The sequence below is a fragment of the Ochotona princeps genome, chromosome 19 (genome assembly GCF_030435755.1).
Source record: "Ochotona princeps isolate mOchPri1 chromosome 19, mOchPri1.hap1, whole genome shotgun sequence".
Taxonomy (NCBI): domain Eukaryota; kingdom Metazoa; phylum Chordata; class Mammalia; order Lagomorpha; family Ochotonidae; genus Ochotona; species Ochotona princeps.
The window spans coordinates 35,119,974-35,132,774 of NC_080850.1; the positions used below are offsets into that span (position 1 = coordinate 35,119,974).

The 12,801-nt window shown below is 43.7% G+C and overlaps 1 protein-coding gene across 1 annotated transcript in view; it reads right to left on the reverse strand.

Annotated features, from left to right (window-relative positions):
- DDX46 (DEAD-box helicase 46) overlaps nucleotides 1-12,801 on the reverse strand; it is a 49,866-nt gene that overhangs the window by 1,396 nt on the left and 35,669 nt on the right. Inside the window, exons 17-22 of the mRNA XM_004586416.3 lie at nucleotides 9,102-9,239; nucleotides 8,242-8,391; nucleotides 5,647-5,820; nucleotides 4,292-4,510; nucleotides 3,452-3,596; nucleotides 430-503 (exon numbers count right to left, since the gene is read on the reverse strand). Coding sequence (XP_004586473.2) covers nucleotides 430-503; nucleotides 3,452-3,596; nucleotides 4,292-4,510; nucleotides 5,647-5,820; nucleotides 8,242-8,391; nucleotides 9,102-9,239 — 900 coding nt within the window. The remainder of the gene's footprint in view (nucleotides 1-429; nucleotides 504-3,451; nucleotides 3,597-4,291; nucleotides 4,511-5,646; nucleotides 5,821-8,241; nucleotides 8,392-9,101; nucleotides 9,240-12,801) is intronic.

Here is a 12,801-nt window from a genome sequence, read left to right on the forward strand (position 1 = left end):
CCAACACTGAAATAATTTTAAGTCCATACATTGTTTATACTTACATAATTGAACTATTACAGACTATGAAAATATACAAACTACTGCTGAATCCAACAAGGTGGACTGAGCTCTTCAAAATAACAGAGAAGGGAAGCCACGACACACAAAAGGTGCCGATAGCATATGATTTCCCTAATGTGGAGTTCAACAACAGGAAAAAAGGACTTATGGTTTAAGTCACTCCAGGGCTGTATTTGGCGAGTTGTGAGGTGATGTAGGGTGGGGATGCTTGAGGAAGGCTGCTGGGGTCTACATTTCTAGACCTAAGTTGTGATGTTCCTGGAGAGCCTCTTTTGACATAATTCATCAAACATCTTGGTAAAGATTAGTGTACTTGTCTGTTATCATTTAATAAAACGTTAAGAGTAAAACAACGTTTTTACTCACCAGTCTTATCAATTCTTCTTTTATGAGCCTGGTGATTTCCGCTTTAGCTTTCTGCACAGCCAGTTCATTGGCACCTGGTGAGCAGGTAGAAAACTTATTACTCACATTATCAGAATGACACTGAACTTACACTGTAGGTGACTCTTAGAGACACCACACTTCGGGCTAACATAGCCTTTCAAGGCTTGGCAGAACAGCACCCACATTTTGTACTGGCTGTTTACTCTTCTGATTCCAATGTGACCACATTACATAATCTATTAAAAAAACTTATTTATTTTTACTTACTTGGAAGGCAAATAAGACACACATACAGGAAGAAAAGTATCTTTCAGTTTCGGTTTCACTCTCCAAATGCTTACAACAGCTGGGGCTGTGCTGGCCCCAAGACAGAAGCCAGAAAGGCATGCAACCCAGGCCTCCAAGGCAGCTGGCAGAGAATCCACTTCTCTGCCTCCCCGAGTTTGCGCTGGGTAGCGGAATCTAGAGTCACAGCAGAGCCAGAACTCAAACCCAGGCATGCTGATGTGTGATGAGGGTGGCCCAAGCAGCAGCTTAACTGTTGTCAGATGGCTACCACACCTTAAGAAGATAAGCAATTTGTCCCAAAAAGGCTAAAAGGAAGTACAACTCCCTTGGTTTAACAAATACTTATTAGACACTCATCGTTTTTCTTGAGGTTGGCAAATGTTTCAGAAAGGTGTCATCTGAACAAGCCCTTTCAGATCCATGGTGGCTATGCAAGAACAGTACAGGGACAGTGTTCTCCAAACAGCACTGCACGTGCTGAGGAAGAGGATCACCAGTGTGGCGTGGCTGGGGATACTCATTTGTAACATGTCCTTGTACCACCTAGGACATCTTGCGAGAAATTCATTATACAGACTACTCCTCTTTCACGCTCTGTACTATCTTGTATAATACCAGACAATCTGGTATCAAGGATCCACAAGGGCAGGTGGGTGCACTGATACCTCTACCAAGCTCCCTGCTCCCCAGGAAGAGTGACGGCCCTGCTGCTCAGCCCATTCACAGCACTGTGCTCACACCACAGGGCACCACACACTCCTGAACACGAACAGCAAAATAAGGTGCTAAGATCTGACTAGGCAGTCAAATCAGAGGGAGAAGCATGTCCAATACAGGAGGGAGATGTTGTACACAGCAATCTAAGTAGGCGAAACTTAATCCTGAGACTGGTGCAGCTCTGGTGCTCATGGGACATCTGGTACGAACTGGATATGGAGCCAGTTGACACACGGGCCAGAAGCCTTGTAAGGGAATACATAGACAGCCACCAAAAGCAGGGGTGGGATATGCAGTTGGCACAAAGTGCAGGAAGAGGCACAAGGTACACTGACTGATAAGAAAGAAAGAGCTGGACCAAGGAAGACAGGTGGAAAAGAAGAAAAGGGCTTGCAATGTAGAGAGCCACACTTGTGTTACTATTTCACGAAATAACAATGAAAAGAACGCCCAAGAAATCTAAGTTTTTTCTCTCTTCCTACAGGTAAGTTACTCTTCTGACCCCAGAGGAATAAGAAATGCAGAAACAGTTTAACAGGAAGGACGGCTGTGAGGTCACAGTACCATGTACCTGATGTCGGTCCTAACCACCACTAGCCACAGCTCTGTATAGCCATGTCTGGCAGACAGGTGCTGCAAGGAAAGAGAGGTGGATAAAGGGGAGGGGAGGCCAGGGTCAAGGGCCACTCCAGACTGAGAACTACGACAGAAACAAGTGTGAGGAACATAATAAATGTGCTGCCTGGCATGAGATGGTATGAGGCTCACTGTTGCTATTCCTCTGCTGATTTTAGAGGGAGAAAATGACAGCCTTATTGAGGTCCACATGGACAATTTTCCCAGCAGAGCTAGCGACTCAGCATTTGGGCCAGTTGACATCTCTCACATACACAGCCTCTCTAGGTAATAGGTTACATATGTTTATGGGAAGCCACAAAAAACGGGCATTTCCTTTCATGGGCCCTAAAACAATTACGGCTGCTTTAAAGGGATTCTCTACTAGAAAAGAGACAGGGTTGCAGAGCAAGGCTATATAAATTATACAGGCTGAATGGGCACCAAAGTCCTTCTGTTCCCCTTCCCTCTGCCTGGTGGAAGGCTGGAGCTGCTGAACCTCACAGAGGCTCCCAGGAGCCGGCCGGGGGGAGTGGGGTAGCCCATCCAAGTACCAGGGACAGGTAACACCAGGCTTCCTTCCACAGCAACACCTGGTTTCGCTCTGCAAGTGCTCCTGAAGACCAGTTCAAACACCTCCCTTTACTTCACCCAGCTTGGAAATCTCCCAGGACAGAGTCAACACTAGGGAGGGACAAAGGCATTTCTCAACTGCAAGTGCATTAATCACCATCCCCTGGACCAGGGTAACAGGCAAGAACACAAAAAGCCTGCAAAGAAAGGCAGAGGAATAAATAGCTCTGGAGAACATGTGTTGCACAATTCTTACATACTTGAAGGAATCTGGAGGGCCTTGTGTGTCCAGAGCTGTGAACAAATGCAAGAAAAGACGGAAAGGCTCTCGGCTCTCGCCTGAGAAGGGGAGACTGTACCAGCAGAAAGCAAAGGGCTAAGCAGAGCTATTAACTGTCTGCCCGTCCCAACACACAGACCAAATACACACCTACAACATCAGGAGAGTTTCACCTTCCCAGACAAGGAGAGCTCTGAAAATTACTAGCTGATTTCTCAGAAATGAATACAGACTGTGCAAAATTAATCTCAAGAAGTCACTTGACAGACAGCAATAAGCAGCTAAATTTTAACCAGAATATCCATTTTAGTAGAAGTATGAATTGGTCAGTCCTCTTCTTTTAGATTTGTCAAATTTGACTAAATTGTCAAAACGGAAAGAGTCTTACCCATCACTCACCTCTGCAGACCTTCCCCCACCCCTGTAACGATGCATGAAACTTTGTTTTCTTATTCCACCCTCTCTATGTGGTCTCAGTTCTACTGATGCCTATCATACCTATGTCAATCCTGATCCAACAGTACGTACTTTCAATTGCCAAGTAGATCTTCCGCTCTCCTTCCTTGGGCTCTTTGCCAGGAGGAAAGTACGTTCCCCTGATGGTGATTGCGGCTTCGGAGTACTCGCTGATTCTCTGCAGCGCCTCCTTGGAGGTAACTTTCCACCTAGCGGTCTGCAAGGAGGGTGGGGAAGACAACCAGGTCACAATGGATATCTTAAGATGTGATGTATCCATAAAGAACAGGTTGCCTAATAGCATGTTACAACCAATATCAAGATCATAGTTGACACATGCCTATAGTAAGGCTTCATTTAGCTCCTACTAACTCCTAGAATGCATTAAAAAAAAAAAAAATCAAAGCTCTAATGTCTCCCTCACCTAGGTAGAAAGTGAAGCAGCCATGAGAATGGCTATTACATATAATTTTTGAAGCTACAAAAGGTTTTGTGTTCTTAAGCTTTTAATTTAACATTTCATCTTAGCAAGATGAGATTTTGATTTGGGAACAAAATCCCAAAGGCAAGATCCCTGTGGCCATATTTCTGGACCGGTAGGTGCGAGGAACAGTGTGGGGGCCAGCTACTGGCAGGTCAGTCACTCAGGGTCTAGCTGGCTCTTCAGTCCTGCAAACCCTGCCCACCCAGCTGGAAGCCTGTGATGGAGCTTCACAGCCATGGATGGGACACAGCAAGCAATGAGGGGCCCAAAAGAGGCAAGGAGATCCTGGGCATGGCCAGAGAGCCTGTGATGCCAGGGTTTCAGTGGCCATGAAAATAGGTAGTATCGGTATTCTTACAGAAGGGGTTTTTGCTACTCAACCATCAAGAGTTTCTACTTCAAGATAAAGTTTTAAATCTGTTACTTGCCTGTGGGAAGTCATTGATCTCTAATTCTTCCTCATATCTCTTAAAAGATTCATTCTGCCCACCATCCTGTCTTTCTTCTTCTTGTTTCTCTAAAGGCACGTAATTGAGCTTGGCATTGATCTTTTCAGCAAGTTGCTCTGCAATGGTTTTTGCAGACACAGTGGGTGCAAGAATGGTGCCACCTCTGAGAATTGCGTTGGTGGCCTGCTGCATCACATCCTATAGATGAAGAAGATCTACAGTCAAATCTCAAAGGGGGGCAGAGACAGGACTATGAACCCTACACTAACTGCTTTGTGAAAGGGCACGATAAACTGCTGTCTATGAAGCAAGCATTCTATACGGGCAGCGGTTCAACTCCCAGCTGCCGAGCTTCTCTTTTAGTTCCCTGCTAACGCGCCCAGGAAAGCAGCCAAGAAAGGTGTGAGTGCTTGGGCCACTGTCACTCAAGTGGGAGACCTGGATGAAGTTCTAGACTCTGAGCTTCTGCTTAATCCAGCCCTTGCCATTGTGACCATCTGGGGCATGAACCAGCAGATGAAAGATTAAGTGATCTATTTCACTATCCCTCTCTCTGTAACTTTTTAAAATAAATGATCAAAGTAGCAGTGTAAAAATATATTTGACTAACACTTTAATACATCTTCCTTTTTCTAAGCGAGAAAACTAAGGACATCCCCTCTCTCTTGGATATTCTAATGAACGTTAGATATACCTCTCAATAATTAGGGAGTGATTGGTATTAGCATCAGTACACTACTTCCAGGGTATCGGACACACTTTGGGACTCTGAGTTTCCTTTGTACCAGAAGCTTTGCTGAGCACCTCTCCTGATGCGGAAACCAATATTCAGTAACAGTAAAGGACTTACGGAGAAATCTTCAAAACACTGTTGAAACATATGAACCACTCTTTGGGGATGCTACGGAAATTAACCTTTAGTGAGAAACTAACAAACAAGCTTCCAAAAAAAACAGCACTATGGGAAATTTTTAAAACAAATCTTTACTGTCTGAATCTACGTTAGCATGAATGATGTAACTGGGTGTTTATACATCCAGGGAATTGTCTGTGTGCCCAACAACTCATCCATTAAAGAAAATTAATGAAGAGAAAAGATAATTGCTCTCATGAGACTGGTAAGATCAGCCAGAATAGTGCTATATTTAAACAAAGTCTAAGAACCTACGAGAAAAATCATTCAAAGGCAATCACCAAAGAATTTTGTGTTGGATATGCTAAATTTTCAGAAACTCAGAATCTAGGAAATCTAATTTATCAACACCTGGTGTAATTCCTAAAAAGTACTTAAAAGTCACAAAACGTACTGAGGCTCGGAACAAATTACGTAATACCTGAGACTCGATGCCCAAATTCTTCTGAGCATTGATTCGCAGAGCCAGTCTCTTCGCTATTTCTAACTTCTCAGCATTTCCTGCAGTTGGCGCAGGAACACTCGATGTCCCTGGAGCAGCCATATCCTTCACTCTCTTCTTTGAGTTAAACATGCTTTCAATTTGTTCATCAATCTAGACCAAGGAAAACATGAGGCGGGTTGGTAAGAAATGAGTAGGAAATACCCATTTGAGGAGCTGATGCTGCAGGGCAGCACGTTCAACTTTCTAAAACAGGGTTCTGAGATCATTTAAGAGAGTATGTGCAAAAAATTTTTTTTTCTGTGATCCAATATGTTGAGGAATTTCTGGGCAAAGTAAAGTTAAATAAGCTTCCTTAACTGTGAGTGTATGAATGTTACACTCCAAGGGGGAGAAGTGAACTAGCAATTAAAGCACACATATCCCAAAAACTGTTACAGAAACAGCTTCAAAGAACACATTCTGTGCAAACCTCGCCTAGCTTAGCACTCAGGGTCGCTCCTCACTGCATCCTAGACAATGTCTACATTAAGAACGTGGCCTTGGACAATCACAGAACACTGGCCCCAGCTCCTTCCAGTAAGGGCTATGTAAAACTTACAAAAAAGGTAACTATTCTTAAAGGGCCTCAGTCTGCTTGATTACAAAATGGGAACATTCTGAATATCTACCATGTATGTCTACTGTCAGGAAGCAGACACTGCCACAGCTGGCGCCACCTGGCAGCACTGCATGTTGCCTATCGTTAATAAGGACATTTCAAAACTACCAAATGCAGATAGAAAGCAGCAGTATTAGTACCAATGTTGTTAAAAGCATGGAATGCCAGCACTCTTTCACACCACTGCAGAAAGTGTGTATGATTCTCTTTCACCATGTTTAAGAAAAACAGGACTGGCTATGCAATTTAACTAACATGCAAAACCTCAAAACTTACTCTGATGGGTACACAAAGATAACTTGCAGGAACAAGCATTTGACATAGCAACTAAGTGCCACTTGTGCAGTCACTGTGATACAACGGGTTAAGGGCTGCCGAGGAGACCAGTTTAATACACAAATGCTGGATCACGTCCCAGTTGCTCTGCTTGCAGCCTAGCTCTTATGATTAATTATTAATAATTATTAATAAATAATTAGTTCTGCTAATGTACCTGAGAAGGCAAAAGATGATGGTTCAAGAACTTGGGCCCCTGCCACCAGGAAGAGACCAAGCCCCAGATATGGCAGCCATCTGAGGAGTGAACCATCAGGTTGACGATCTTTTTTCCTCCTGTTCTGTAATTCTGCCTTTCAAATAAATACATCTTCTGGTTGGGAGGAAATGACATTTGCAATGCCTACATTCCATATTAGAGCTTGGGTTTAAGGCTTGACTATACTTCCAACTCGTTCCTGCTAATTTGCATCGGGGGAGATAGGAGAATATGGCTCAAGTACTTTGGTGCCTGCCAGATACACAGGAGGCTCCAGCTAATTCCTGGACTGTTGTCTAACCTGGCTCAGGCTTGGCTACCACATACACCTGGCGAGTGAACCAGAGATGGATTTCTCTTTCGCTCTCTACTTTTCACAGAAATAAAAAATCTAATTTTAAGGGCTAGGATAGTGGCATAGTAGCTAAGCACGAGACCAGCCATTCCTCATATGGGTGCTGGTTCATGTCCCAACTATTCTTCCTCCAATGCAGCTCCCTATCAATGTGCCTGGAAAGAAACAAAGGATGGCCCAAGAGCTTCAGCCTCTGTACCCAGGGTACCCTGTACCTAAGAGACCTAGAAGAAACTACTAGCTTAGGTCTAGCTCTAGCTATTTTAGCCGTTTGTGAAATAAATCAATCTCTCTCATATCTCCATTCTTGTAAAAATAAGCAAACTTCTTTGTAAATAATTTTAAAAAGTGTTGGTGTTGTGGCCCAACAAGTTCAATTGCCACCTATAACACTGGCACCCTATATAGGTACTGGCTCAAGAAGCATTTATTCTATCTCTGACCAACCTCCCCATTAACACAACTGGGAAATGTGGGGGATGTCCCACGTGCTTGGGTGCCTGCCCCAATGCAAAAGGCCAGGATGAAGCTCTTGGCTCCTAGCTTCTAGGTGGGTCCAGTCCCAGCCACAGTGATCATTTGATGAATAAGCCAGTGGATAGAAGCTATCTTCATCCATTTCTCCCTCCCTAACTCTTGATTTTCAAATAAATATTCAAAAATATATTTTAAATGAAACTGCAAAAAAAATTTAAAAGTACAAGATGTACATCAAGTGCACATTGTAAACAGTGACCATATGGGAACAATCCATATATGCAATAACAGGACTCTGATCTGTCCAACTGTGAAACATCAGACAACTGTTAACAATGAAAATGGAAAGACTCTGTATTTGAATTTTTAATAAATATGTATTATTTATTAAGAAAATGGAAAGACTTCCACCACCTTGTTGTAAGGAGGGTAACAAAGCAGGAAAATCCCATTTTTATGTGAACACACACGTGTATATACACCCCAAAAGAGCCAGCAGGAAAAGGTTACAGCTTCCCTGGGTGAGCAAGTGCTTTGAATACTCACATCCACAGCAGCATCCTCGTCATCTGAATCTTGCAGACCAAGAGCTGCTTTCTGTAACTTCTTCCTCTCATTGGCCAAAGCTTGTTCTGTTTCATCAAACTTGAACCCCTTGCCAGAGAACCCACTACTCTTCTTAATTATTTTTCCCTCCTTTAAAGAAAGAAAAAAAAAAGGTAATTTCATAGTAAAAAACTTCTATCCTTACAAATCTATAGTAATTAAATACTTTTCAAGGTGGTATGTGTCAATTAATATAAACTGAACCATGAAAAAGCAACGCTCTATGTAGTTTTTAACAAACACTAAGTTCTGGGCCCGGCGCAGTAGTCTAGTGGCTGAAGTCCTTGCTTTGAACACACCAGGATCCCATATGGGCACAGGTTCTAATCCCGGCAGCCCCACTTCCCATCCAGCTCCTTGCTTGTGGCCTGGGAAAGCTGCCGAGGAGAACCAAGGCCTTGGGACCCTGCACCCACATGGGAGACCTAGAAGAGCTCCTGGCTCCCGGCTTCTGATCGGCACAGCCCCGGCCGTTGTGCTCACATGGAGAGTGAACCATCGGATGGAAGACCTTCCTCTCTGTCTCTCCTTTCTGTATATCTGACTTCCCATTAAAAATAAATAAATCTTAAAAGCTCAAGTGTCTAGGGAAGCAGTGGAGGACGGTTCACTGTGCCCACATGGGAGACCTGAAAGAAGCTCCTGGATCATGGCTTCAGAGTGACCCAGCAGATAGACGAGCTTCCCTCCCACCCTGCTCATCTCTTCTAACTCCGCCTTTCTAACAAATAAATAAATCTAAAGAAAAGAAAGAAAACACACACAAACACACATACACATACACACAAAAGCAAACTCACAGCTTTCTGCTGGTCCTTGAAATCACTCCAGAGCTTCTCCAGATCAGAAGGCACTGCAGTCCCCGACAACTCCAGCGCTTTGATGATGTCGCCAGCGTAGCGAGCCTGATCCTCCGTGATGAAAGTGTAGGCGTAACCCTGATGAGGGATCCAAACATGCACGGATCAGACACCGAGAAGAGACTCCAACTTAGATCAGACAGCACATAGCTGGACCATGGAGTAATCTTCTTGGAACCCACATCACTACTCATCAATCTGAAAGCCCACCAGAGTCCTATTACCAGATGGATTTAACAGTTCAAAGTGTGTATGTGAGGCTGCAATTTTAAAATAACACAAGTAATAAAAGAAAACTTCTAATTTCTTCCTCTACAACCTGCCCATTGTACCACCTGAAACCATATTAACTTCGTAGGATATACATTTCCATAGTTCTTTATAAGACAAATAAAACACACAAAAACACACGTGTTAATGCATTTATCTACATATGATTACAGATACTTGAGTAATTTTTTTTTAAGATTTATTTTTATTGGAAAGTCAGATATATAGAGAGGAGGGGAGACTGAGAGAAAGATCTTCCATGTGCTTATTCACTCCCCAAGCGGCTGCAATGACTGGAGCTGCTCCAATCTAAAGCCAGGAGCCTCTTCTTTCTGACTCTCCCACACGGGTGCAGGGTCCCAAGGTTTTGAGCCGTTCTTGGCTACTTTCCCAAGCCACAGCAGGGGGTTGGATGGGAAGCAGGGCCTCCAGGATACAAACCAGTGCTAACATGGGATCTCAGTGCATGCAAGGTGAGGACTTTTAGCCACTAGGCTACCACACTGGGCCCTGAGTAATTTTTACATATTTATTTATTCTTGTAAATATTTTGCAAGAATAACTTCAACTGTATCACTTTCCTGGGGGATTGTCTAAAGCCCATCTCTCATATGACATCAGCAGCACCAGTATTTTTGGTTCAGGTAAACGAATACTGAGTTGCAAGTATAAAATAAAACATTTTTGGGCTGCTATCTTTACAAAACACTCTGCAACAAAGAGTTAACTGATACCAATTTTATAACAAGGTTTAAAATTTCATTGGAAGGTTATCTAAACAGTCATCACTATTGGCTCATATTCTGCCCTGATTCTGACCACAAGCGTTTGGAGGATTACAAACACATCTGTGGGTGACAGGTGTTTTGGCATAGCATTTTAGATTGCTGGTTGATAGCACTATCAAAGTGTGAATTCGATACCTGGCTGCACTGCTTGCGATCCAGCCTCCCATTAACACACCAGGGCAAGCATTAGATAATGGTCCAAGTACTTGGGCTCCTGCTGCCCACATGGGAGACCTGGACGGAATCCCAAATTCCTGATTTCAGAGGGACCAGCTGTAGATCTGACTCACTGAGCAAGTGTCTCTCCCCCCGTTTTATCACTCTGCCTTTCATACCAATCAAATCCTTAAAAAGCAAGCAAGCAAGCAAAGTCCTAAAGAGAGAAAAAGTATATTTCACACACCGCATGTGATCCAAAAAGGTTTTAATTTTTAGTATTTGATCTTTTTTTCTGATTAATTTTTACTTATTTTCAAGGCTGATGGTTCATTTCCTAACTGCCTACAAGAGCTTGTAGTATGCCAGGCTGAAGCCAGGGACTTCTAGGGACTAAAATACTCCAGTCAATGAAGTTATACAATAGTAATACTGCCAATCAAAGTGAAGTGGCGCCAGAACTTGAACCCAGCAGTCTCACACGTGATTCAGATCCCGGATGCAGAGTAGCACTCCCCTACAGACATTTGGGGAATGAATCAGTAAACAACAGATCTCTTTGCCTTTCAAATAAAATTAAGCAAAAGTAACTTTCCAGTGTCTCCTAAAAAATGAGTTCTGAATGTATGTTTAGCCTACAAGTCAAGAATTTACTGGCTCCACCTTGCTGCTGAGTCAGGCTCTGGCAGAGAGTGATGGAAAGTTAAGGTGGATCTGCCACCCACATAGGAAACACGGACTGAGTTGCGGCTTCCGCCCAGCTTGGCCCACCTCTGGATGTTTCAAACATCTGGAGAAGAGAAGGTCTCTGCTGTTCTGCTTCTCTCCTTTTTTCAAATAAAACTCAAAAATGTGGTTTTTAAAACAAAACCAAAAAAATTTAAAAATAAAATCAATTTAAAAATGTAAAGGGTTGGGTGCTGTGGTACTGTCGGTAAAGCTGTCATCCTCAACACTGGCATTCCACATGAACACTGATTTGTGTCCCAGCTGTTCCACTTCAGATTCAGATTAACACTAATAACCTGCAGAGCGCAGCAGAGGATGGCCCAAGACCTAGGGTGCCTTCCAGACGGGGCTGAAAGGCTTGGATGAAGCTCTGGTCTTGGCTTTAGTTTGGCCCAGCTCTGGCTGTTTCACCCATCTGGAGAGTGAGCCAAAATATGGAAGATTCTGTAATTCTATCTTTCCCTTTTTTTTTTTAAGATTTACTTATTTTTATTGCGAAGTCAGACATACAGAGAGAAGCGGAAACAGAGAGAAAGATCTTCCGTCTGATGATTCACTCCCTAAGTGACTGCAACAGTCAGTACTGTGCCGATCCAAAGCCGGGAGCCAGGAGCTCTTCCGGGTCTCCCACACGGGTGCAGGGTCCCAAGGCTTTGGGCCATCTTCGACTGCTTTCCCAGGCCACAAGCAGGGAGCTGCATAGGAAGCGAGGCTGCCGGGATTAGAACCAGTGACCATATGGGATCCTGGCACATTAAAGGAGAGAACTTTAGCTGCTATGTCACGCCGCTGGGCCTTCTGTAATACTTTCATATCAACCAGTCAATAAACTGAAGTAAGTGGACATACACAAAAATCTATATATGCTTGTGTGATATACAGGGGGGCGGCAGTTTGCCAGATAAATGATGTTTGAGTCCCAACTGCTCCACCTCTACCCAGTTTGCTGCTAACGTGCCTGCAAAAGCAGGACAGAACGGCTTAAGTGCCTGGGTCACTGTACCCATGAAGGAGACTCAGAAGCTCCTGGACTCTGATCAGCCTATCTCCAATCACTGCAGTCATTTGAGGAGTGAACCCGTGGATGGAAAATCTGTTTCTCTATGTCTCTCTATGCTTTTCAAACAAAAAAAAAAATTTAAATAATAATAATAAAAACAACAACAACAAAGCTTTAGGTGAAGGCAAAGGAGACCAACAGACACATAAACATTAACAGTAATAGCCTAGGGCCCGGCAGCATGGCCTAGCGGCTAAAGTCCTCGCCTTGAACGCCCCGACATCCCATATGGGCGCCAGTTCTAATCCCGGCAGCTCCACTTCTCATCCAGCTCCCTGCTTGTGGCCTAGGAAAGCAGTCGAGGACGGCCCAATGCATTGGGACCCTGCACCCGCATGGGAGACCTGGAAGAGATTCCTGGTTCCCGGCTTCTGATCAGCGCGCACCAGCCGTTGTGGCTCACTTGGGGAGTGAAACTCGGACGGAAGACCTTCCTCTCTGTCTCTCCTCTCTGTATATCTGACTTTGTGATAAAATAAATAAATCTTAAAAAAAAAAAAAAATTAATAGCCTAGATTAACTAGACATCTGACAAGCTGACATGTGTATATATGTAAATGATTCACACAGATCAATTTTCATAACACCCCATAAACACACACAATCTACTCCTTCCACCTCCTCTAAGCACATCCAC